This window comes from Camelus bactrianus, chromosome X, assembly GCF_048773025.1.
Source record: "Camelus bactrianus isolate YW-2024 breed Bactrian camel chromosome X, ASM4877302v1, whole genome shotgun sequence".
NCBI classification, from domain to species: Eukaryota; Metazoa; Chordata; class Mammalia; order Artiodactyla; family Camelidae; genus Camelus; species Camelus bactrianus.
The window spans coordinates 103441804-103469461 of NC_133575.1; the positions used below are offsets into that span (position 1 = coordinate 103441804).

Below are 27658 nucleotides of genomic sequence, written 5' to 3' on the forward strand. Positions count from 1 at the left end.
ACCCTTAGGCAAGAACACAATATGAACAGAGAAGGTCTTGATAAATCTTTAGAGCATTAAAATTTGTCCTGTACAGCGTGTGCTAATATAATCACTTTCAAACAACAGAGCTATTTTAAACTCAGCCATAAAATCTTCTTTTCAGTTTGTTATCTGGCAGCTTGTTTACTACCCAGCTTGAAAAGATACACAATGTCCCATAGTAATATTTGGCCTACACGAAATTAACCTAAAGTAACTTGAGCTTCTGTCTTTGACTAAACAACTTTCCCTTTGTGGGGAGCCTGAACTATAAGACAGTTTACTGCTGGGCTCATTAAAAATATATGAAGCATATCTATTAATACCTAATTATTTCTAACACACACCCCTCTCCCTTTTTGCTTGTGATACTTTGCTGTGGGACAGGAGAGGAGGGAGCAAGCCTTTGGTGCTAGCGGCCATCTGGGAGGGTGCTAAAGATGGTTTGGTGTAAAATACCCTGTCCTTTCTAGTATCCTGAATTTGGGGCCTGATCCTGGAAAAGTGCAGCATTAGAAAGAGATGTCATGTCAGCGTCCTGTTACCTGAGAACCCCAAGTAGCCACAGCCTTAGCTGTGTTAATAACCAGAGTACCCATATGCTTTCTAAAAACTGCAGCAGAAGGTAACATAATCTTAGGGATTCTCTAGAAGCAAGGAACCCTTATTATTCTTTCTGTCTTATTGGCTGATTTTTTTTTTACAATTGTCTGTAGCAGAAACACATGCAGCACCTAAACATGAAAATTAGCAGAACTTTTAAGAGGACACATTTATGTTGGGTGAGCAACAACTTTGCCTTTGCATAGAAAGTCAGTAATTCTTCTATTGCCTCACATTGAGAACAAACTGTACTCAATGTGTAGTTTTGTGTGTGTGTGAGCAACTAATTCTACTTTGTACAAGGTTCTCTTTTCAAAAAAGAATTTAACATACCTCAGTATATACATATTTCAATATTTAAATATACAAATTTAAACATACATACACATACTAAATACTGATAGATGACATTACATTTTAAACCTTAGTTTTTAAAATATAATTTCTCTTAAAAAACTTACTATAAGACAGTTGATTTTTACCATCATGATTTAAATGTTATAATCTAATGCCCAGAGCTTGGTTTCTAATGCCACTCTCCAATGAAAGGAACCAGGACTTTTTGGGAAAATGGCTGATTCCAAGGCGAGGGCAGGGAAAGTATGAGATAAGCCTAGAATATCATGTGGGGCCAGAAATTAAGAAAGTGCTTGAAGAATGTTGGGGAAATATCAAGACACAGGGGTCAACATAGAGGGACTCCCAATAGCCAAATCTTGGGCAATTTGGACAACAAAGTAATGCTACTAATGGATTAATAATAATAATGCTATAAGATGAAATTGGAATCCCCAAGTCCATGATGGCATAAACAATTTAATAAATAAATTAATGGGGAGAAGGGAAAGCTCTTCATTATAATAACATTCCAACTAATAAACTAAGAAGGAATGCTGCTAATAGGAAAATCAACATTTGACAAACACCTCAGTAATAATTATTTCAGGCAAGAATCATCGATGCTAAAGTTAGTGGGTGGAAGTTTGATGAGGAAGAGTATTTATGTAGTCTCAAAGTATCATTCCTCATAATCTTTATTAATTACAAAGGGAAAATAGTATATTGTGAAGAAACCTGGCAGACACTGCCTTAACTGAGTAATCCAAATTAACATCAGTAATGAGACAAATTGGCCGTATGTGCCTCCTAACATGAAGCACCATTAAGGACAAACCATCACGGCTGCTGTATTTCTGGCCCAAAATGGAATGCCTGAAATTTTGTGATGTAACATTGGACAAACTCAAATTGAGGGAAATTCTACAGAAAAACTCGCCAGTGCCCTTTAAAAATGTCAAAGTCACAATGACTGAGGAACTGCTCCCGAGTGAAGGAGGCTGGTCCAGGAAAAGGACATTAATGAGACAATTGGTGAAATTTAAATAAGGGTTCTAGATTAGTTGATGCTGCTATCTCAATGTTAATTTCCTGACTTTGATCATTGTAGTGGGTGTGGTTGTATCGCGTGTAGCACTGGGAAAGGGGACGCTGGAAACTGAGAGAGAAAGCAGGAAGAAATAGGGCAGTAGAAGAATCAGGAAGGTGGTGTCCTAGAAGCCAAAGAAACACAGAGACATTCAAGAACAGAGATAAATAGTATCAAATGTAATAGAAAGGACCGTTATATAAGGCCAAAAATAGTGTCCATTGGATTTGGCAAGAAAGCATTCAATGGTGCTCTTTGTCAAAAATGTTTCAGTACAGTGGTGGGTGCAGAAGACAGGCTGCACTGAGCTTGCTGAGGAGGAGATGGGAAGTGAGAAAGTGGACGAAGCAAGGATGGAGAGACTCCTCACCTCTGGGCCTGGAGGAAGGAGGCCAAGAAGCAGGGAGTGTAGATGTGGATGGTAGGAACTGATGTGGTTCAGGCCTGACTCCTTCATCTTCATAAGTGAATGGGTTGAGTCTATCATTCTGGAGTGAATGTGCTGGGGTTGAATGGGGATGAATGTCCAGAACATTACTGAGGGGAGTAAGGGGGAGCTGGCCAAGGACTTGTAACGAATTGTGGAGGGGTGTTTAGGGCCCAGTTGAGGTTTGAGACCACGAATCGGTAGAGGCACCAGTGTCCATGGTTGTGGGATTTTCTGCAGCCTAGGAGGGGTGGACAATGCAGGGTGTAGGCTGAGCTGGGTTGTGGCTTTACCATCTTGGCAGAGCACAATTAGAAGGGTACAATGGACTTCTGGCAGTGGTGAGAGAGTGGTTCAGTTGGGATCCAAACTGAAGAAGGGACGGAAGGGAAGCCAGGAGCAGGGGATAGACCGTGGAGCTGGAGGTCTCCCATGAGTCAGAAGCACAGTTATGCTAGGCAGGGTGGCCAAAGAGAACTGGAGAGGAAGAAAACTGGTCAGAGATTGGGAGACTGCCACTGAAGAACTGCCATCAGCAGCATTGGAAAGCATCCCCACCCCTATACCACTGTAGGGGGGCTCTACACTCCAGCTTGCCCAAGACAGTCCAGCTTATGTGTTACCCCAGCATCCGGTCCAATTTAGCATTTGTCCCAGATTTTTCATTTTCCCACAAAGTGTAAGCATTAATAGCTGAATCGATATAAGCTAGGATGAGTCGCTTGGACCACCCCTTTTTAATTTTCAACTTCTACCTTGGTCTCATCTACTAGCTTGTGAGATGCATATGCAGAGAACCAAATTCTCAACTTTTTTTCCCTTCAAGTTCTGACTTTAACAGAGAGTTAAACCTAAAGGACAACCGATGATAACCCTTCTCCCTTTTCCTAATCTTTTCCAAATACAATGTAACTAACACCTCCCTCTCAAGGACAGCATGCTGGGTATTCACTGATAACAAAGCAAGTGCACTCAGATACTAGGAGTTAGAGACAACCCATTCATTCTTGTCCTGGGTGGGGGTGGGGGTAGTGGTCACCACTGTGTCCCTTGTTGGATATTGGTTGTGCCATCTGAGTGTGCCCATGCCGAAGTCTGCAAGATACATGAAAGTGCTAGGCCACCACTCAGTAGGCCAGTGGACGTAGGGAATTACACATTTACATGTACATAAAATATATTCAGGAAATAAAGGCAGAAATATGTCCTGCCATAGAAGATAATACAGCGAGTAATTTGAATCATCTTGGTACAATGGTTATGGCGTCCATTATATGGTACAAATCTGCAATCCTTTTTTTAAAACAAAATTTGCAATCCACCCTTTCAGCATGAGTGCAAAAACTAAAGAGCATAGCTAATGAAAAATGAAATACTGAATTTGTTATTCAAGAAAATTGATCATGAATGTGTAACATGAACAAAACATTTGTCGATAATTATCCACATGCTCGTGGAGCACATTGATATTACTGACCACATGAAAACCGGAAGACATAAATCTGCGGAGACAGCATTGTCATCCTACCTCAAAAGTTTGTCATTATTTTCAAGAAGACTGCCCAAAGATGATTTAATGAGGTGCAGCTGCAGAAAAGGTAGCTACATATTGCTAATGAATGACTTTTGTTTAGATCAAATGACTTTTCTTTAGAATTCATTTACTCATTTTTGATTTCAGGTTTCCTTGTTCATGGGGATGAAAACTGAAGCGATGGCTTTTAATAAGTAGCTCTATTAGCAAAACTTCACAGTTAGATGATGTCAGTTTTATATTGGTATCGTGGGATGATTCAAATAGAAAATCAGTTATATTAGTCAGGGTTTTCCTGAGTAACAGAACTAACAGGGTGTGTGTGTGTGTGTGTGTGTGTGTGTGTGTGTAGAGAGAGGGAAAAGAGAGAAGGGAGAGAGAGAGAGAGAGAGTGTGTGTGTGTGTGTGTGTAGAGAGAGGGAAAAGAGAGAAGGGAGAGAGAAATTGATTTTAAGGAATTGGCTTACGATTGCGGAGACCTGGTGAGTTCAAAACCTGATGTGGAAGACCGGCAGGCCAGGCTGGAGACTGAGGGAGGAGCTGCGGTTCCCGTCCAAAGGCTGATTGAATTCCTTCTTGCTTACTGGGGAGGTCAGCCTTTGTTCTATTCAGACCTTCAAATGATTGGATCTCACATTAGGGAAGGTAATCTGCTTTACTCAAAGTCCATTGATTTAAATGTTAATCTCATCCAAAAAAACACCTTCACAGAAACATCCAGAATAATGTTTGACCAAATATCTGGGCACCATGGCCCAGCCAGGTTGGCACATAAACTTAACCATCACATTAGTTAAATTCCAATAATGGTTCAATTTTTCATCCAATTCATGGAATCAGAGTAAAGCTAATGTAAGTTTATTCTGATGAAGGAGAAACATGTGACATTGAGAAAGCTACTGAAAATTCAGTTTAAAAATTCAACATTTAGGATAAGTATTTTTGCGGTGATAATTTTTTTCATAGAAATAGGAATTTTGGTGCGCCACAGCATCATGGTAAAAACAAGGTTTTTACTAAATAAAGAAATGTGTGAAGCAGAATTATACTCAGAATTGGTTGTGGTACAGAAATAATTCCTCCTTATGTCCACACAAGTAGAAAAGCAGGAGTGGAGCAGGGGACTCTTGGGTTCTATCCATGCTTTCTTTATTCTTGCATGAAGATATTCTAGTAAAGAATGGTGGCATACTTAGTAACTGACACCCAGAGTAGATAATTTTGTAATTTAAAAAATTTAAAAAATTACAAAATTATATGACAAAATTATTTTGTCTGACAGTATTATTTTCTGTAATCATAACCTTGATTTCATAATCTTGATTTCATCTTTAGTTTTAAAACAATGAAAGTTTAAAAGACCAAATTTCAATTTTAAATGTATTATCCAAAATCAGTAACATATTTCATATATGAACCAGATTTTCACTTACCAAACAAAAGTATTATGTCTCACAGATTGCACTCTGTTTGCCATTTTAAATTTTAAACACATGTAAAAACTCCAAGTTGTCACATAGAATGACAGGGTTGAAATAATGACTGTTTCTTTGTCTCTGTGGTAACTGGGCGATCACCATTTACTTCAAATCTCTGTTAAAATACAGGAGAATGTGGCACCAGAGGGGATGGAGAAAGAAACTGCAAGCCAAAAGCAAGCTAGAAGGGTTCTGAAGTGTGGGGTACCTAATTTAGAAACAAATGTGGGTGGCTGAGTCTGCATGTGTCAGGGGCCAAATGTATAACCGAAAGTTCTCTAAATTAACTTCCCAGTGAAACACAATGTTTGTTAAAAGGATAAGTATTAAAAATGCTGACATGAACTTCAGTCTATAGCCAGTGGAAATGCACTCAGGTTCACCAAAAGATATGTAAAAAAAAAATGTTCATAGTGGCACTATTTTTCAGATAAAGAGACAGACTCAGAGTACAATCACTTGCCCAGTTTCCCAAATCTCCTACCATCACATATTCCTCAGTGGCCTTAATGGAGGCCACCACCTATGCGCTGGGCACTGTGGTGGGTGCTGCCGCTACTCAGAGTACGTTAGGAACGGAACAACTGGTGTTTGCTTACTCGACCTATGGGGGAAGATTTTTTTCCCCTGGTTCTATACTGGGAATTGTGGAGGCAAGAATAAAGATTAGTAATAGCGATAGTTTCCACTTACTGATTGCGCATGTCCTAAGTGCTATACCATATATATACATATGCACACACCATATACGTATGTATCACCTCCTTTAATCCTCACAACGATCCTTGTTAATATCCTCATTTTACTGAGATGAAAAAAGAGAAGCTCAGTGAGTCTGCTTTGCACAAGGTCACAGAGCAGCTAAATGTTCCCCTCGGATTTGCACCCTGATCTGGCTGACTCCAGGGCTTTAGGTCTCAACTCTTACATCCAGTTACAGATTTTTGTGAGAACTGGGCCACGAGTTAGGAAAATGGAAGCCGCAATGCAGTCCAAGGTCTTGAAAAGGGGACGCTGGGCGAGAGGAACCACGTGGTGACAGGAACCTGAAAAGCCGGCGCCCAGTTTAGGGCCACTGAGAAGGGCGGGCGGCGACAGGTCTGGGAATTTGGGAGCCGTCTGAATGGGAAACTGAGGGAAAGGGGGATAGAGGGTGCGCAGGAGTCTCGCCGTCTTCGGGAAGAAAATTCCCACGGCCACCTCAGGAGCGTGGAAACCCGCCGTCGCCCACCGAGGCGCGCCGGCGGCCTGTGGGCGGGGCCACGGGGCGGGGCGGGGCGGGGCGGGGCGGGGCCTGCTGCGCCTGGTCTCTGAGCGTCGGCGGCGGCGGCTAAGAGCGCTCGGGCGGACCTCTCGGCTTTCCCGCGCGGCGCCGCCTCCCGCTGCGCCTCCGCCCCCTGCTCGGCCCCGCCGCCGGCTTCCTCCTCCCTAGACTGCACTCAGCCCGCGCCAGCCGGCTCCGTTATGGCGACCCGCAGCCCCAGCGTCGTGGTGAGCAGCTTGGCCCGCCAGGCCCGCGGCGGCGGCGGCGGCGGCGGCGGCCGGCCCCCGGGGCGCGGGGCCGCAGTGCGGGCTCGGGGCGGGGTGGCCTGGGGCAGCCCGGGGGTGGGGGGCGAGGGGCGGCCGCCGCCTGCTGGGTTCGGCCGTGCGTCACACAGGGGCGGCGGGGGGGACGGGATGGCGAGGTCGGGGTGGCTGCCTCCGGAGAGCCCCGGGAAGGAGGGCTGCGTGTAGGAAGAGAGGGTGGAAATGGCGTTTTGGTTGACATGTGCCGCTTGCGAGCGTGCTGTGGGGAGGGGCCGTGCGAGCCAGTTCGGGAATGACCTGGCGGTGTGAGGGTGGGGGCTTTCTTACGAGCGACCCTTCTCTGTAGGTTTGGGGTGTGGGGATGAGGTCCTCGGGGCATCTCCGGAGAGGGCCCGGGCACGGAAACGACCACATGGGAGGCATGCGGGGACTGGTATTTTCGCCTAATTCTGCAAACATTATGAAGAATATTTGTGGGAATGCGCATTGCCTCATTGCATCCTCACGGCAGCCTTGGCAGCGGTAACCATGCCTACCTTTTTACACACGTAGAAAATAGTGAACCGATAGTAGGTAATTTTCCCACGGCCCAGAGGTAGCCAGGCCTCGTAATCAGATCTGCCTGAATCCGGATCTTACGCTCTTTGATGCCGTAGGGGACAAAAAATGCGAATCTGGTCCTTCAAGGACATTAGTACCATAATCCGTCTCTGGTACCCTGTCTCCAACCTCATTGGTTCTTTTTCTTGTTTCTCGAACATGCCAAGCTGCCCCTCCCCCCATACTCCCTTTCGGATCACGCTTGCTAAAATAGCCAACCTTTTCTCAACGGTTAAATGCCTTAGCCTGCGTTATTATTATTATTATTATTATTATTATTATTATTTTGTTTATTTATTTATTTGTTTGTTTGTTTATTTTAGCGGTTACCTGATTACCTGTTGATTGTCTGTTACACAAAAACATAAACTTTATAAGGACAGGAATCACCACTGTAACCGCAGCGCATAGTACAGTGCCTGGCATGTAAGAAATTCTCAATGATGGTCTGTTGGATGAATAAATTAAATAATTAACCACTTATGCCCTAAGAAAGGAAAGATTCTATTTCATATTCGACATTGTGAGTTATGGTAAAGAGTAGTGCATTTAATGGAGCCTGGCCTGGAGTCCTGCTTGTTTAGGCTATTTACTAGCTATGTGGCCTTGGGTAAGACTGAAATGTCCTTATGTTTAACTGAGGTGCTAGCCTACCTCACGGTGTTATTGAAAGGATAGCTGGTCTTTGTTAATGAACAACCTTTGTATGGCCCCTGACTGGGAATAGTAATAATATCGGTCTTTGTGTTTACCTACATTAGCCCTATTTAGTCCTCAAAACAACCGTCTAACAATAGTATGATTATCATTTTACAGGTGAGGAATCCTTAAAGTCTCTGAGGTTCAGTCACTTAACCTTTTAATGTAACATACCTATGTCATACGGTAATTTTTTTTTCCTTTTCTTTTTCTTTTTCTTTTTTTCCTTTTCTTTTTCTTTTTAAATGGAGGTACTGGGAATTGAACCGCAGACTCCAAAAGGGCCCCTGCACTTAAATATTTTGTTAATAGTAGGTACTCAACTGTTTTTCTTCAGTTGCTGAGGAAGTTAGACACTTTTAAGCTTTGGGTTCCAATGCTTGCTTCAGCATACAGTGAATTATTTTTGCTAGAACTGGCTCTTGTTAGCTTTGTTTGAACATCAAGATAGTCATTGTGTTTTTGGCTTGCAAATTCCTGTTCCTTTTTTTATTTCCTTCCCAGAAATTTTCTGCATATTAGCAATAACAAACACTTAAGTAGTGCTTACTATGTGCTGGTTACTAAGCCCTTTACACATTATTGACTGGTTTGATACTTATAAAAAAAAATTTACGTGGCTCAGAGAGGTTAGATAACTTTCCCAAGATTGCCCGGCAATACTAGGATTTGAATTTAACCTATCTGGCCCCAGAGTGTGCTCTTAATCTCTCCACTTCTATGTTAGTAGTGCCAGTAGTATGTATTTATTTAGTACTTATTATTTCTTAGGCACAGAAGTAAATGTCTTGCAGCATTATCTAATGTAAATGCCCCAAAGATGCATGATAGGTATTCAGTGAGGTAGTTAAACACTACAAGAGGTAGTATGACCTTGGAGGCACAAATTGGTGAAGTAAATTGCCTGATACCACTTAGATGAAATTGGCCCCCAGGTCTGCCTGCTAGACCCATGCTACTTGTAGCTATCATCCTAAACTGCCAGGGTAAGCTTGGATACGCTGGAACTAAAAACAAGCTTCTGGATTTTTGCAGATTAATGTGAAACATCAGATATATATTATGTGAATAAATATCGTCTAAATTTCAGGGTCATAGTGCTAGAAACATAATGCTGTATTAACTGGATTAAATTTTACCCTGCTAATAATTTTCACAGAATTGATAAAATAGCACATTTTGTTTGCCCACAACTCTATCATTGTTATCAATAGGATTTAGACTGACTAATTTATATTAGTCAGTTTAGACCAAAATTACTCTTTGTGACCACCAAGAAACGGAGCAGTTGAGTTTGGAAGTTTCATTCTACACGTCGATTAATGTGACACTCATACTATAGATTCATCTTAATTGTTTTCTGTCCATTTTTTTGTATTTAGGTATCGCAGAAAGTCCGTAGGCAGGAGGTGGGAAAAAGACAAAAAGACCAAGCAGATCAGCAGAGATGAGGGGTCTTGGGGTTCTCTTGTAGATTTCTGTAGTTCACTAGGCAGTAACTGGGCCGTGGCATTTTTGGCCTGGTGTGAAGAGATGGCTGAAGATGTGCTAATGTACTCGTCTTCCTATGTGTAATTGTATGTTGTGTGCATCGGTAAGATTCATGTGTTATAAAAGTGTCAACCACCATTGGTAATATCAGTATTGAGACGCAATTGTTATTTTCCTGCCAGTGGCCACCAAATTACTAATATTTAGAATAATTTACTACTAATAAGAATTCAAACAAACACTTCAGATTGCTGTGGAACTACTGTCTTCAGCACTGTGGTGCTTCTGATAATTGATAGGTATGTATGTTTTGTCCAGAATTAACATGCCTGTTATTCCACTGTACACAGTGGAAAGGAAAGATCGTAGTGTTGGATAAATGCATGTCTTTGCACATACAGATAGTTACGGGCCCACTTACCTAGGAGCAGCTAATGATTTATCCCTGAGTTGAACAGAACCCTGACTTTAGTTCTTTAACGCTTAGAAGGGAAAGCAATCAAGTTATATATGTAATTTATTTGTAAGACTAATATAAAATTGGAAAATAAACATACTAATAGCTTAAGGTATTTTCACATTTAGGAATATATGCATCAGTAATTCATAATTTCAGTCTTAATGATACCCAGAGTTATCAAAAATTATCCCAAGGGATGATGTATCTGCTTTGGTGTTTTCTGAGAAGTTTAAAGTGTCTGAATATAAAAAGTAAAAATATGCCACCTGGCAATTTCTGCCTGTTCTAGAAGGTTGGAATCATTGGTTACTAGGAATAAAATAAAATATATTTTATCTATTACTGCACATTGTTTAATTCATGTAGCTCATTTTAAGACTCACTTCAATTTAGTCTTGTTTGGACCATGAACATAGTCATTTTTTTTGACCGCAAACAGGCTTAAGCAGTCCTGCTTACAGATGATGAATTGATGTTGCATGTGTTGTCTTAGCACAAGTTGATTCCCTTGCTTACTGTAAATTTAGATAATACATCTTTGTAGTTAGAAATTTTATGTGTAAACCACAATTTTTCATGCATGAAAACCATTATTATAGATGTGACACATATAATTATTAAGACTTTGTGGTTCTAGTTTTACTGGAAAGTAAAATTACTTTGGTAATTCGTGATAGCAAAAGTATTGATTGGCTCTAAACGAAAGGTAGGTAGTAATGTTATATTTTTTCAGTAATCTTTCATATTAATAAAAGTGCCTTGTAGATTTTACCAAGTATATTACAGATAGATTAGAATTTGAGAGCTGTGTTCTAAAGCTCTGAGGAGATGCAGTTAGATTTCTGAACTGGGTAAATGGTAAGTAACTCAGTTATTAATAACCTGTCCTTTGGCCATTTCTGGCTGAACTGGAAATCGTGGTAGGAAAGGTGGATCTGAGAGAAACCACATTGTCAATTGTTTACCACTTCCAGCCCCTCCAGAGCTCTCCTCCTAATATTTTGGGGCTGGGCCCTCCCCAGAGCTATCCAGGACCTTCTTTGTGATCTTCGGCTATTTTATGTTAAGGTCATATGTTGAAGCTCCTACCCGCAATGTGACGGTATTTGGAGATGGGGCCTTTGGGACATAATTAAGGTTAGATAAGGTCATGGGGTTGGGACCCTGGTCTTTTCCAGATACTCCCAGCCCCACATAGCTAGGAGAAGATGGCTATCTACAGCCAAGAGAAGAGGCCTCAGAATGAAACCTACTTTGCTGGCACCTTGATCTTGGACTTCCCCAGCCTCCGGAACTGTGAGAAATAAATTAGTGTTGTTTAAGCCACCCAGTATTTCGTAATGGCAGACTAATACAGTTCTCTTAGAAGGTGTCGGTAATAACCATGTGCTTAGACGTGCAGCACAAAGTCCCATACTAAAACAGATGTGATTTATATTCATATAGAAAGTTGGGCACTGCTATTGCCTAGCTGATATATTTATGTAAAAATTGTTTTCAATTTACTTTTTTGGTGGGGAGGTAATTAGGTTTTTATTTATTTAGTTTTAGTGGAGGTACTGGGGATTGAACCCAGGACCTTGAGCATGCTAGGCACACACTACCACTGAGCTACACCCTCCCTGCCTAGTTGATTTAGAAGGCTGTGCTAATTCAGTGTCAGGCATGCCAGTCTACTTTGCTCAATTTATAACCTAGGCCACAGGATATAATGACTACTTTAAGCTTGGTATTGCTTTAGGAGGGAGTCATTGGTGGGTGACTCGGGTTCCAAGTTTATCTTTAGCGTGTGTATAACTGCTTTTGATAATCACAGGTTTGTGGGCTTGTGAAATTAGATTTGGTACAAATTACAAGCTTTATTGTGCTGTATAGTTAGTTGTATATATATGTCTTTCCCGTTAAATTATAAGCTCTTTGAAGGCTCTAAATTTATAATCACTTTATATCCTCCTACAGAATCTATTGCACAGTGCCTTACTCAAGGTAGATAGGTGCTGAATGCATTTTTATGTAATATATTGCAATCCCTTCCTATCAAAGTAGCCACTGGATTTTTAACTAATCCATTTTAGATGGGGTTGATTAATATCAGATATTAACCACTATCAGATGGGACAAATAAGGGCCAATAAGATTAAAGGTCACCAAATATATTTCTGTCTAGCTCTTGTAGAGGTTGAGATTATTGGGCCTGTTTAATATGAAACCTTGGTGTTGGGGATGATTGAAACAAGTTCCTGTTTATTGAATTGTATCTTATTTTATGCTATGTCTTGTCAGTGGTCCAGGTGCAAGTGAGGCTTCTGAGAGAGTTTGCATACCCTCTTAAACTCCCATGATACTTTTTCTGTATTTTTAAATAGCAGTTTAACACTGTCTTACGGTTTTTCATGTGTATGTCATGTCTTCTACTATACTGGAAGCTCTTTGAGGATAGCTGTGTCAGATTTATCTGATCCTCTCTAGTATGTACAACATAGTAGGTACTCAATAAATATTTGAGTATTAATAATAAGAATACAGGTTCTTAATAAGGTCCTCACCATTTTAAAATTAGTATTCTAAAATGTATTTAATTATTAAATACACATTTTAAAACTTGGATTTTTCATTAAATGTAAACTTGAGAAACATTTATGTTGGTGCCTTGTCATTGTTTAAATTGCTCCTTATTTGACTTTATTTGAAACATACACAAGTAGACGAATAGTATAGTGAGCCCTTCTGTTATGGATTTCTGCCTAAAATACCTCAAGTGATGTAAATTTTATGAATTCTTATTTTTGCCTTTTAGGAAGAGATATTAATACTTTTTTTTTGCTTGAAATAAGTCAACCCTTTGATATTAGATGTGATATATAAATCTAATAGCATTGATTGAAAATAAAACCTTTTGAATTGGAAGTTAATTTGGTGTGTTGAGAGAGAACTCCTGTTTGGGGGTACATCCCTGCTGATCTATCTGCATTAGACTGCATGTCTGGGATGAACCCTGGGCAGAATTCACATTGGCTTTAATTGAGACAAACAAGGCTCTTGACGTTCTTAGGCTGCCTGCAAAACCCATAGCCAGGCAGTGAGCCATTTTCAGAGGACCAGTCTTCTTTACAAGTGTTGCATGTTTCAAAGAGTCCTGGGTGGGTTCTGGTTTATGCTTGTGGCAGAAGCAGTGAGTAACTGGGAGGAGGGGGTGAGTAAGCTTCAGGGAAGCCATTTTGGTGCTCTGGATCTTGATTTTAAAGCACTATGAAATGGGGGGAGGCTATAGCTCAAGTGGTAGAGCACATGCTTAGCATGCACGACGTCCTGGGTTCAATCCCCAGTACTCCCCCTAAACATAAATAAAAAAAAAAATAAGTAAACCTAATCCCCGCCCCCCAATAATAAAAAAAAAAAAGAAGCACTATGAAATGGTACAGTTTCATTCTTGTCAGGTAGTAGCAGATATATTGTGATGAGCCTGACATGGGTGTTTATCCTCTCATTTTATAAGCTCTAGCAAGGTCTATCTTCTTTTCCCAAAGCTTTAATTAAATTTCAGTTTATAAAATTTATAAAAGTAATACTTGCTTGTTATGAAGCGTCTTGAAATACTTCTGTTGATGACACAAATGTCCCATTCCCATTCTTTTTGTTAATAAATGGATTCTGAAATAAGCATGATATGAATGTTTAACAGGTACATCAATACTTCACCTTAGAGGATCTGGCATAATCTCCCCCCCAACACCAAATAGATTTTTTTTCTGCGTATGAAAGTAATACATGTTTATTTAAAAACAAATCAGTATTGACTTCAGACTGCATGCAGAGTGAGTGCCTGTTCACTACATGCCACTGGACCTTGCCTGTGGGCATGTCCTGGTCCACCTACCCGAGTTGCCACCAGCCTCCTGACCACATGTGCCAGGCGGAAGTGGTGCATAGGTACCAGCCTTACATGACAGTATCTGAAATTCCACCAAAGTCTGGAAAACTCAAACCAGAGCTCTTGGGACTGAGAGACCACATGAACCTCAAATTTCTTAGAATATAATGTGAATAATATAAATCTTAAATATATATTTAAAAATGTATTGAAAGCCAAGCTACTTATCCTTAAGCATCTAATTACAGTGCTGATTTAAAGAGGAGATGCTCAGTAGATATTAACTGATACATTGAGATTTAATTACGGTTTGACCAGTATTTCTTGCAAACTGCCAAAATTCGTGTTATCAGCTTCTTGAATGTGATTTGGAAGATCTTTAGCCTTGAGAATTATGTGAGACAGAGTATTATAATTCTTGTTTATTTCTTTAAATAAGTTTTAAATATAATGCTGAGTAGGAATTATAAATCAACTATAATTTTCAATAAAGTGAAATTGACAATGGAAAAATAACCAGTCGGTATTAAAGTGTAGAAGGTAGCAGGTCCTTGCTTCTTATAATTGACCATTAGTATATTCCTCCATACCCACCCTTTCTTTCTTCCTCCCTCTTTCCCTCTCTGTCTCCTCTTCCTTTTATTTTATTTTATTTAAATTTTTTTAAATTTTTTAATGTTTAAAAATGTTTTTAATGGAGACTGGGGATGAGGCCTGGACTCAGGACCTCGTGCATGCTAAATACACACTCTACCACTGAGCTGGACCCCCCCCCCCCGCTCATTTTTTGTATTATAGTGTTTGTACATTTGTTTAATATATCTTTTTAAATTTCCCCTACATTTCATACAAGCAAGACTTGGAATTTTGAAAAAGCAGTATGTACTCACTGAAGAAAATTTAGAATATATAGTATAAAGAACTGAATAAAATCGCTGTTAACTCCCTTCTCCAAGATAAGTTTTTTTATGATTTTGTTATATTTTTTCTGTGTATGTAGGTGCATATATAATATTTATAAAACTAATCAGAGTACATTTTACCACCACAGGCACCACATCATCAGTGTTTTTGTACGCCAGGGACTGGGCATATCAAGACAGCCAGTGTGTGGTCCTACTCAAACAACCGTATCTACTACGAAGGCCCCTCATGAGTTAATTATAACAACCTCACACTTCTAGAAGTTTGGGTTTTTAAAGAATCATTTAACTTTTTTGGTGATTTTCTTTTCCTACTGTGAGATGAGAGAGTCTGAGGTGGGGAATAGCAGTTTTTCTTGTTCACTGTGATATTTTAACTTGTTAGACTACAGTGCATTAAACATTTTTTACTACATTTTTAAACATACTCAAAAATGGGGGAAATAGTATAATGATCCCCATATATTGATCACCCATGTTTATAATATCTAGATTTTGCCACATGTGTCTTAGCTCTTTAAAGTTTTCTTTTTCTCTTTGCTGAACTAAAGAAAACTTCTTATGTCATTTTACTTCGATAATCTTAACTATTCATCTCTAGAACGTATAGTTGATTTCTTATACAACTAAAATTCGTTATCTTACCCATGAAGTTACAAAACATTCTTGATATCTCATACCTGAATTTCTCTGATAGGCTATGGTTTTTTAACTTCTAAATCAAATCAAGTGTTTGTATCCTGTAATGCTCTCTTTGAAACAGCCATATTTCTTTTTCAGATTAGTGATGATGAACCAGGTTATGACCTAGATTTATTTTGTATACCTAATCATTATGCTGAGGATTTGGAAAAGGTGTTTATTCCTCATGGACTAATTATGGACAGGTTAGTACAATCTTAAATTGAAATTTTGTTTCTTACGTTAATTTCATGTGTCAGCAACTGTTTTAAATATTTGATATTTGAACATAAACTAGACCAGCTTGTCAAATAATAGATGCTTTCTATTTTAAAAGCCCTCTTTACAAAAAAGGGAAGTGGGAACATTTTGCTAATTACCAAGTATAAGTCATGATATTACTGGGAATCTGTAGGGAGGAAGTAAACATTGAAGGGAGACTGGAGGAATGAACTCTAGGCACAAAGTCTTTGATTTCTCAGTCCTGAATCGGTTAATGGACTAGGGCTGAATCATATGAAGGCAATGTCAGATTTTGATTATTATGCACATCTAGCTTGAAAATTTCCCATTAAATGAGTTGCAGTGAAAAACTTGATTTGGTATTTAAATGCTTGCCTTGTGTGTCTGGCTGTTGTTGTTTTTTTAAATTATAATATCAATATTATAAGTATTCCAAAATAGCTATATTCTGAAATTCTAAATATTCTAACTATAGAGGCTTAAATGAGATGAGTAAAGTTCTCTCAGAGCCTCTTGCACACATTTCCTCCCTACATACTGGCTATAAACATGTATTATATATTTTAACATATGAATATTACTATCATATAGATCTAAAATTTATTGTATATTTTTTTATATTAGTACATCCAGAGCTATCATTCATATATATATATATATATATTTTTTTTTAATGGAGGTCCTGGGGATTGAACCCAGGACCTCGTGCATGCTAAATATGCGCACTACCACTGAACTTATCTGATATATTTTAAAGGTTGCATGACGTTCCATTTTCTGGCTGACCATAATTGATTTAACCAGTTCCTTATTGATGGACATGCAAGATTTCTCCATTATTTTGCTTTTACAGATCATACCAAAAGGGCACATCCTTTTATAGACATTTGGGCAGTTGCTCAACTTTATCCACAAGGAAATTTTGGGTCAAGGGGAAGGTGTTCATTGAATGTTTTGATACAGCCAAATTATCCTCCAAAAAGTTATATTAATTTATACTCCCAAGGGTATATGAGAGTGCTCTTTTCCTTACAATCTCTTCTGATATATCAGAATTTGCCAATTTGATAGGTGAAAATTGTATCTTATTTTAATTTGTGTTTTAAAAATTTATGATAGATGTTACAGTGTTCTTGGTTTTTGAAGGTTTTTAAAATTATTACCTTTGCTTTATGAACAAGGATATACTTCATGGGGGCAAAGGATGTGTTTTGTGGAAGGTTATCCTTAAGGGATAATTGTTATAAAGTTTAAATGTTTCTATTATATTATAATTTAATTTCTATTAAATTCTTGATTTTATTCCCATAGGACCGAACGGCTTGCTCGAGACGTGATGAAGGAGATGGGAGGCCATCACATTGTGGCCCTCTGTGTCCTCAAGGGGGGCTATAAATTCTTTGCTGACCTGTTGGATTACATCAAAGCACTGAACAGAAATAGTGATAGATCCATTCCTATGACTGTAGATTTTATCAGACTGAAGAGCTACTGTGTAAGTATATTTAATACATGGTTTAAAAAAAAATGGCAGCTCTTGGTTTTCCTGTATGTTTTTGAAGCTCTGCAAACTATACTTCCATGTTCATTTTACTTGGTTACAATAAGATTTTCTAATATATTCCCTAGTACTTTATATCCAAGTGAATATTCTCTTTTTCAAACCAAACCTTGGAAGCTAAATATATATTTTAAAGGATTTTTGGTTTGGTTGGGTTTTGGGGGATTTTTTAAAACCTCTTTTAGGAATTGCTATGGGGGATGCTCTTCTGACTGTGCGTACTAGTGGCAGATGTCCTCTCTGGAGCCAGATTGGCTTTCCGGGTGTCATGAGTCATTTGGAGGTAGGTGTGATAGATCAGGAGGGGGAGCAAACGATCTGGAGCAAGAGCGTTAGCACGCTGAGGGAACACTGTTGGTCCACAGTCACTCTGCCTCCACACAACCTCAGAGAGCTCAGAATATTGACACAGTAAGCAATATTGACACTGGGGGGGGGGTGAACCAAAATCCATGTCATATTTACACGTGAATTTCATCATCCACAATTTCTTTGATCGTGTGAATGTTTGATTTTTAGTACTTCATACTGTTGCTTTTTTTCTGATTGCATGTTGGCATTGTAGTTCATGGGAGCTACTATTTTCCTTAAAAATGGGATTTCTCCCAGCTTCCTTGAAGATCAGAATGAATGTCTGATCTTTGCTGTTTCATGAATCAGTATTGTAGTACATCTTTGTAGAAGCTTGCCTTATGTTTACCTCTTCATTGAGAAATTAAGACCACTTACCCACATTTAACTTTCAGCCTTCATTCTCTTCGTTAATGATCTATTTGACCCAAATCTTTGACCTTTTCCCCATTTTCTTCAGTCCTGTGGGTGATTGGACGACCATTTAAGTATTATTATTATTGTAGACATTTCCCTATCCCGTTAACACCCTTTGTGCTCATATATCATGACATTCATACTTAAAAGCTCCTTTTAACTTGAAGTCTCACTTGAATTAAAGTCTTAAGTACAAAGTTTGGATTTTTACCCATCAGAACTTATTTATTTCACTGACTTACACTAAGATTTAAATCTAGTCAGTGTAGCTGCCCAGCCTTTCATGTATTGTGGCTTAGAGGCAAAACATGTACTGACAGTCTAGGGCATGAGTTAGTTCTCTTTTTGTTCTTAAGCATTCCCTTCCCCCTCTCCCACACACATATATACACATAAAAACCAATTTTGTTACTTTATGACTTATACTTCATTCCTCTGAGGATTTGCACAGAATGTTCTTTGAAAAGAAAGCTCATTTAGAAAAACAAACGAGGAGTGGGCGGGGGGTGGGGGTTGTATAGCTCAGTGGTAGAGTGTGTGCTTATTAGCGTGCATAAGGTCCTGGGCTCAATCCCCAGTGCCTCCATTAAAAATAAAACTAAATTAAAAATAAACAATTAAACCTAATTATCCCCCCCTCCAAAATAAGAGAAAAAAATGAGAGTTTAGTATTTTCTTTTTACAAGTATTTTATAATTAATAAGGCAATTTGAAGCAATAGAAACACTTTGACATTTTAATTCCATTTTCCACTTTTAGTTTTTTTCCTATTAGGTTTAGATCTTAGAGGATTGATAAGGTGAACTCCTCAACAGATAAAAAGTGTGAAATCTTGAACATAAGTAAAGCAAACTTAGCTTAATTTTCAGATAGAGAAAAATAATATATGTTCTATTCTATGTGAAATTCTGTGTAGATTTACTACTTAAACAATAGAAATTGGGAAAACTATATGCTTTCTGTTGATTCGAAGTAACATTTCTTCCCTATTTAATAATTCATCAGCTTTTCATGGAAGATATTCAGAAGTGCATATAAAAAACATAATTTATTTTGATATAATCATTAAATGGAAATTTAAAATTGCAGCACCAATAACATCATGTTAGTGTAGTTCTACATGCTGATCTTGACCAGTTTGGAATAGTGAATTAAACATTAACTGATCTGTACTAATTCCAAAGAAATGCTCCATGAACTATTAAATGTTCCTAAAATATATAAAGAGCCACAATGTTAACACCCCATCTAGTTTTTCTTCAGAATGAAAATTGCATTTTTCATATTCATTCATTCATTTGTTTATTTTATTGAAGTATAGTTGATCTACAATGTTGTATTAATTCTAGGTATACAGCAAAGTGATTCAGTTATATGTATGCATATATATTTTTTTCTTTGCCAGGTTTTTTTCCATAATAGGTTATAATAAGATATTGAATATAGTTCCCTGTGCTATATAGTAGGTCCTTGTTGTTTATCTATTTTATATATAATAGTGTGTATATGTTAGTTCTGAATTCCTAATTTATAAATTGGAGATAAAGTAGGAGTTTGGGAAAATTGCATTTTTCCTTTTTTTTTTTAAAATTTTTTAAAAAATTTTTAATTTAAATGGAGGTACTGGGGATTGAACCCAGGACTTTGTGCATGCTAAGCACCGTACTCTACCACTGACTATACCCACCCCCTAAAGTTGCATTTTTCTGATTAAAAAATACATGTTTGTTATAAAGCACATACAACCACAGAAAATTATAAAGGAATTAAGTCACCCTAAATTCCACTACCACTTTTATTTCTAATATTTTAAAGAATTTTCTCTCTGTTGTTTACACACACATATTATAGTTTACATACTCTTAGTCAGAGTAGCTAGGCAGAATTTTATTTGCTTAGTGCCTAGATGGGAAATAGCCTGGAGATTCCAATACCATGTTTCATTAAGTCTAAGATAGCACTGACTTTAAGACTTACCCCTGTTTTCTATACTGCTGTCAGTTATAGTTGTATGTTGCTGTCAATTGTAATATGTCAATTTCAGGGGCGGTATTAAAATGTGGATGTACATCTTAGAACAATAAAATGTAGTACTGTATATTCAATGACCTTTTCTATACCAAGGCTCTGTGATATAAAAAAAAGTGAAAGTTGATAAGTGTGCAAACACATTTTCTTGTGAGTTCAATTTTATAATAATTTTTTTACTAAAATAGTTTAATGAAAAATGGTAAAGTCTCAGGAGGAAAAGTTGTCAGAGAAGTAAATTTTTTGTGGGAATATTTTTGTGTGGGCCTTAAGCAAAGGAAAAATTAGCCTGATTTATGGTGTGTCCAGACTAACTGGCTTACATTAAAATGAAATTGTTCTTAGGATTTTAAATCTTGCAGAAGACTTTTTTTGAGTTATGAATTACTATCTCCACGTGCATTCAAGGACAATGAGGTGCAGAGGGATTAAGTGACTTGTTCACGATCATACAGGTCTTTGGTTTGAACCCAGGTCTTTAATTCTGTGCAGAACTGAGTCTTACTTGGGAAAACTTTTAACTGGCTTGAATTCTCTCCTGTGGGCTTCCTATTATTTCTTCATTCTCTGCTAGTCGGAAGTTTTACATGCAAACAATTTATTTTGCCAATTATGAGATTTTTCCTCGGTTACAGTCAAGGTTCATAAAACTATAACTTTCAGTCTTAATCTTGGAAGTTACTTGATTTGTAGCTTGATTAGTTAGGCTCTCTGTTTGTTATATCAAAGGCGCAAATTCCTTTATAGCAATTTGTAATTTGTAAGAAGGTGGCTTTTTGAGTGAGCTTGTTAAAGGAAAATGCAGAAAATATTGGAGTAGTTTCTTAAAGGCTCTCTTACAAGAAGAGGTCAGTTCATTTCAATCTGACCTTTTTCTCTGAATGTATTTAGTCAATTGCTTTAAGGTATGCTTTTTTCTCCAGAGCAATTGAAGCTAAAAGTAAGTGTACCGCTTTGATGTTGACATTAGATAATCTAAAGCTTATCTTCTGTAACTCTCTCTCTCCCTCTCCTCTCTCTCTCCCTCTCTCTCTACATATATATAAAGCAAGTGAAGTGATTTATGCCTTTCTCCTGCTTATTGAATTAAGACCATAGACATGGATGAGGGAAAGGATTTGTTCAGTTTAAATTGGCAAGAATGGGGATATGTACTGTCCATGGTGTAAGGAAGCGTTAACAGAACTAGGGTCAAAAGTATACTTCCAAACCCTTGCCTGTGGATTTTCACTTTGATGTGGTCCTTGTCAGGCAACTGAAGTTTTATATAAGCACCCTAATTCTTAGAACATAAAGGCAATGTTCAACTTTGATTCCATGAAACCACAGATTTTGTAGGAAAAAAATAATAAGGAAATTGATTAATTCCCTCAGCAAGCACATATTATCACCTGCTGTATGGAAGCTACTATCTTTTAGACCATGAAGAGGGGTTCTGTTGAACATGTTTATCAGATCCTAGTCCCATACTAGGCACAGAATGAAAAGCATGAAGATAGAATGCAGTAACTTCTGAAGATTTGAAAACGGTGTACTCACAGACACCAGGTTTTAAATATCAGCACTGACTCTTCAATCTTTTCTAGGACTGTTTTTGTGCTAAATGGTATCTTTGATGTATTTAGAGCAGTGCTGACCAACAGAACTTTCTGTGATGATGGAAATGTTCTCCATCTATGCTGTCTAATACAGAGCTGCTAGCCACATGTGGCTGTTGAGCACTGGGAATGTGTCTTGTGCAACAGAGGAACTGAATTTTAAACTATATTTCATTTTATGCAAATGCCACATGCAGTCCAGTGGCTCCTGTATTGGATCATGCAGGATGAGATGATCTGTAAGGGCCCTGCTTTATCAGCATCTGTTTTTAGCTGATAATAGCTTTTTTTTTTCCTTTAAAGCAACATGTTCTTTTAAAAAGTTTAAAAGAACTCATAAAATACAGGTAAATAAATTAACTTATTACCTGGGCGTGTAGCCTTTCTGACTTACTATTTTCTGCATAAATTTTTAGAAAATTGGATGTCTACCATTTTTCACCCAAGGTGCAGTCTACCTCTAAACGAATGATTCTGATATTATCGCTTTTGTTGATATTTGATCAGGGCACAGGAAAACAGTTAAAAGGACAGAGGATGGTTGAAATCATGATGTGACGAGGAAATATGATTGAGGGTGGTGGACATGGGGCCCCGCTGGACATAGAAGGAATGGCTCTTTCCCAAAAACTCCATTCTGCTGTCCTAAAGAAGGGTCTGGAGTGCACTGCACAAGGCAGGTTACACAGTGCTAAGCCCGGACTTCCTACCCCAGTGATAATCCCAGTCTCACCTTCTGGGGAGCCCAGTTTTGGCGGCTGGCCTCTCCGCATCCTCCTCTTATGGTCTCAGCCTGTGGGTTCCAAGCCTTCCTTTTGCAGCGCACTCATTCCGTGCCCTCACACAGCTTCCTCTCCTCTCCCATAGCAAGCTGCAATTCTTGTTGCTACCTGGAGGTTTTCAAAATTTTTAAGGATAGACAAATAGGAATAAACAAAGTTCCTTCCTATTTTCCTTCTCATTTTTTTTTAACCTAGACTCAAGAGAGCTAGATAAAGCAGAAACACAGATGCTAAGGTTATGTATTTGTGGACCCAAAGAGCTTCTCTGGGAATTGTATGTAGTTGACAGTGACATTCTGAGTTAAGGGCAGATTGGGCTCTCTGTCTGGGAATGGGGGCTTTCCCCTCTCCCGTTGCAAGTCCCCATTAAAGATGAAGCACATAAGAGTCAGGAATGAAATGAAGCAGGGGTCCAGTGGGAAGCTTGTTGCAGACAGGAAGGGAGGAGTGAGGGAAAATCCTCTGGTGGGGTCATTGATCTATGGGTGCCCTTTATATGCAGCCTGGGCACTTAATACTTTATCTAGCACAGTGGACTGGAACATTTTTCTTAAAGGAATCTTCTGTATTGGCCTCCATTTAAAAAGTGACAGTGTTTCCACGCACACACACAAAACCTCAGAAGCTACAAGCCTTGGGGCGAACAGGAACGCGGAGATTTAGATCTAGTGGAGCCACTGTGTCTTGCATGCTTGGATTTCTCTCGTCTCCTACCCTGTCACCATTGCCTTTGGATCACGGGTTTTTTCCACGCCTCCATACTTTTCAGTTCTCAGATCTTTCCGCCTTTCTTCTGTAAAGAAGAGTCAATTGAAGTTGAACTGTAATACCAAATTTCTACAGAAGATGTCACTATTTAACTGGATTGCAGTGTAAATGATGTGCTATGATTCACTCTCACTTCAGGTTTTGTGTAGTTTCTTTGCTCTTCATTAATTCTCTGTGTTTAAAACTCTGGGTTTTGTTAGTTAGAATAAGAGGTGCCTGAAATTTCCTTAGGATGAGAAGTAATATGCAAGTTTTTTTGATACTGAAAGTCATACTTAGATATGTTTAGTTTTCAACACTGTGTAGTATTGGCCCATTTGTGTTTTTCAAAAATAACACTGCATAGGGGGTAGGGTATAGCTCAAGTGGTAGAATGTGTACTTGACATGCACGAGGTTCCAGATTCAATCCCCAGCATTTCCTCCAAATAGAAATAAATGAATAAATCCGATTACCACCCCCTCATAAAACAAACAAAACAAGCAAAAATAACACTGCATAAAAAATGGACGTGTATATAGATGCATATGATAAAAATAGAAGTACAGGCATACCTTGTTTTATTGCACTTCGCAGATACTGCGTTTTTTTTTGTAAATTGAAGTTTTATGGCAACCCTGTATCAAGCAAGTCTGTTGATGCCATTTTTCCAGCAGCATTTGCTCACTTCATGTCTCCGTGTCACATTTTTGGTAATTCTCACAATAGTTCAAACTTTTTCATTATTATATTTGTTATGGTGATCTGTGATCAGTGATCTTTGATGTTGCTATTGCAAAAAGATTATGACTCACTGAAGGCTCAGATGACGGTTAACATTTTTTTTACCAATAAAGTATTTTTAATTAAGGCAGGTACATTGTTTTTTAGATGTAATGCTATCGCACACGTAATAGACCACAGTATAGTGTAAGCATAACTTTTGCATGCACTGGGAAACCAAAGAATTCATGTGACTTGCTTTATTGCGACACTCACTTTATTGCGATGTTCTGGAACCATACCTGAAATACCTGTGAGGTATGCTTGTGTGTAAAAGGAAAATAGACTTCTTATCCCCATTCTCACTACTCAGAGGTAATTGCTGTTATAAACTTTTTAAAAGTGCTGAGCAGAAGTGGTTTCATAGGTAACACATTGCTCTACAGCTTGATGTTTTTAATTACCATTGTTCACGTCAGCGTGTATACATTATTAGGGTCTTTTTAATGGGTGCACAGTATTGCATTGTGTAGATGAACTTAATTTAAATAGTTCCCTGTTAATAGACGTGTTGGTTGTCTCCAGTTCTCTTGTATAAACAGTTGATACAGTGCACATGGTTGTGTGTACCTTTGCATACTGTGTCTTTGTAGCATCAATTCCTAGAAGTGGGGTTGCTGGGGCAATGGCATGCATGTTTATAAGTTTCATAGGTATGGCTCTGTCTTTTCCAGAGGACACTGTACCAATTTATACTGTCACCAACAACAAGGGTGCTGCTTTCCTCTTACTTTTGCCAACATACATCATCAGGCTTAAGTTTTACCGGTATGACTGGGTGAACAGTAGAATCATACCGTTTGTTTCTCAGATGGATATCATTGTATATGTTAAAGCCTTCTTTTCTGTGAATTACTGATTTGTGTTCATTCTCCATTTCCCTATTGGATTCTTACTGTTGGAGCCCAATGTATAATAGAAATATTTGTTACAGATCTTTTGAGTTCATGTCATGCCTAAGTTTTTACCCTTTCTGAGAACATGAAAATATTCTACGTTTTCTTCCAGTCTGCTTATGGCTTAATTTTTTACATTTAGATTTTAATCCGTCTGGAATTTATTTTTGTGTATGCTGTGAGGTAGGGATCATACTTCATTTTTTTCCCAAAAGGATAACTAGTTGTCGGAACACCATTTATTGAATAATTCATCTTTTCCTTACTGACTTGAAATACCATCTTTATCACATACTAAATCCTCATATATTTCTGGGTCTGTTTCTGGGCTGTATTCTGTTCCTTGATCTCTTTGTCTGGTACTGTGCTGGGAAAGCACCATTGTAATGGCCGTAGCTTTGGTATGGTTTGCTCTCTGGTAGGGCAAGTCTGAACTCTTATTTACCTGCTCTTTCACTCCAGTTTTCTGTCTTGAATCCAGAATAGCCAAATTGTGATCATTATCACCACCAACTATGGTGGGTGTGGAGCCTTCCCTTTTGAAACTCCCGTAAGGGTTTCTACTAGATTCTGTGATAACAGAAAACTGGGAGCCTTAGAGGTGTGCCTTAAAGGACTACTGATCAGAGCTGATTTCCCAGACTATGCTGAAGATGACCTAGGCCTGGGCTTGCCTTTTGAGGGAAATATCTTTGGAGTTGAACATGATGTAGGCCAGACCCTACAATTTGCTTGACTCATGGGAATGGTCCAGGGCCAGAACCAGACACCTGTCATGCTAATAACTTCTTTTGTTGTTCAGAAATTACCGAGACTGAAGATGGGCAGCTGCTGTAATACTGCCCCCTGGAAAAATGGGTGCACCCTATTTTTAGGACTCTTGAAAGCATTAAATCAGTAATGGCCAATAGAACTTTTTAGTTTTTACTAATCTCTAGTTGAAAGTTACCTAGTCATTCACTCATAGAAACGTAATTCTTGTGATTTGTATCATTTAGAATATCATAATGCTATGACATTAGGTAGCTAACTTCTTAAATCTTCTAGCTCCCATTTGATAATTTGAAATGTGTGTGTACACGTGGACGGATAGACATATATGTTTATATCTTTTTTTTTTAACTAGAATGACCAGTCGACAGGCGATATAAAAGTGATTGGTGGAGATGATCTCTCAACTTTAACTGGAAAGGTATGTATCTTGAAGGGGAAGGAAAGAGCACTCCGTACGAAGGGTCAGTCAGTAACACTGAGCTTTCGATCCATCACCAAGGGGCAGTTTAGATAGTTGTTTATGCCTTCAAACAATCAAACAAACAAAAAAGATTTATTTAACCCGTGGAAACAATCTAAGTTAGGTATTTTTTTCTCTAGGTCGTACAGCAAAGAGGCAGCAGAATCCAACATTAAACCGAAAGTCTGTATTGCCAAGTACTGCCTGTCTGCCTCAATGGGGATCTAATTTCAGATCCTTCTGAAAAAAAAAATAGATATATATTGGGGGAAAGACAGTCTTCTTTTTAAAAATAGACCACGCATAGTTTCTTAAAGATAGAGAAACAATATAATGTAGTGGCTGAAGGTGTGGCTTCTAGGGCCAGACAGCTTTGATTCAGAGCCTGGTGCAGTGCTTCCTAACCACGTGCCCCTGGGCAGGTTATTTAACCTCTCTGTGTCCCATATGTAAGGTGGGATGGTAATGGCAGCCACCCCAGAAAGTTAAGAAGATTAAGTGATACAATGCATGTAGAGCTGTTCACACAGTTTCTGTTAGTTAGAACACTTAGTACATTCAAACATACTGTTATTTGAAGGGATCGCAAAAAGAGTTTTAAATACATCAAAATTCTTCCAGTATAGACATTTGGCTGAGCTAACAGAGCTATTAAGATATTTGAATATTATTCTTCTGATACATTGAAATGATTTTTGAGTAACCAGTGATAAATGATGGAATGCTATTTTTTTTCAGCTGCCGGTTGTTTTTTTGCTTATAGCCACAGCGTCAAATACAAAGTCATAATCTCATAAAAGAGCTGCAAGAATCCTGTGAGGTAGATATTATTCCCGTTTTACAGATCAGGAAACTAGGACTCAGCAAGGTTAATGGACTTGTCCAAAGTCACACTGCCAGTTACGTGGTAGAGCTTGAATTTAAATGCAGGTCTTTCTGGCTCCAGACTCTTTTCTTCCTCTGGTTTTTAAATTTTAATGTTTATCACTTACTTGACTGAATATCTGTAAGGAAACATACAACACTTGTGTCAAATTCTATGGTTCCATCTCAGGGTCATACCAAACTAATGTTGTCCTCTTCAACATCTTTTGAAAACTTCAAAGGAGAAGTTATAATCTGTTGAATCTTTTCCCTTCCTGCCAGACCTACCCTCCTTCCCTTTCAGCATGCTTTGCCCATATTTAGAAGTCATTTGAAGCCCTTACTCATATAATCAGTTTTCAGTCCTGGAAAGGGCCTAGCCTTCAAAGCTTTCTGTAATTCCATTCAACCTT

The 27658-nt window shown here is 38.4% G+C and overlaps 1 protein-coding gene across 2 annotated transcripts in view; it reads left to right on the forward strand.

The window, feature by feature from the left end:
* Positions 1-6792: 6792 nt before the first annotated feature.
* Positions 6793-27658, forward strand: part of HPRT1 (hypoxanthine phosphoribosyltransferase 1) — a 29956-nt gene continuing 9090 nt past the window's right edge. The window contains exons 1-4 of one of the 2 annotated variants that reach the window (XM_074358968.1): positions 6793-6980; positions 15841-15947; positions 17296-17479; positions 26274-26339. In XM_074358968.1, coding sequence (XP_074215069.1) covers positions 6954-6980; positions 15841-15947; positions 17296-17479; positions 26274-26339 — 384 coding nt within the window. In that variant the 5' untranslated portion in view covers positions 6793-6953. The remainder of the gene's footprint in view (positions 6981-15840; positions 15948-17295; positions 17480-26273; positions 26340-27658) is intronic. The other variant, XM_074358967.1, reaches the window with a different exon arrangement.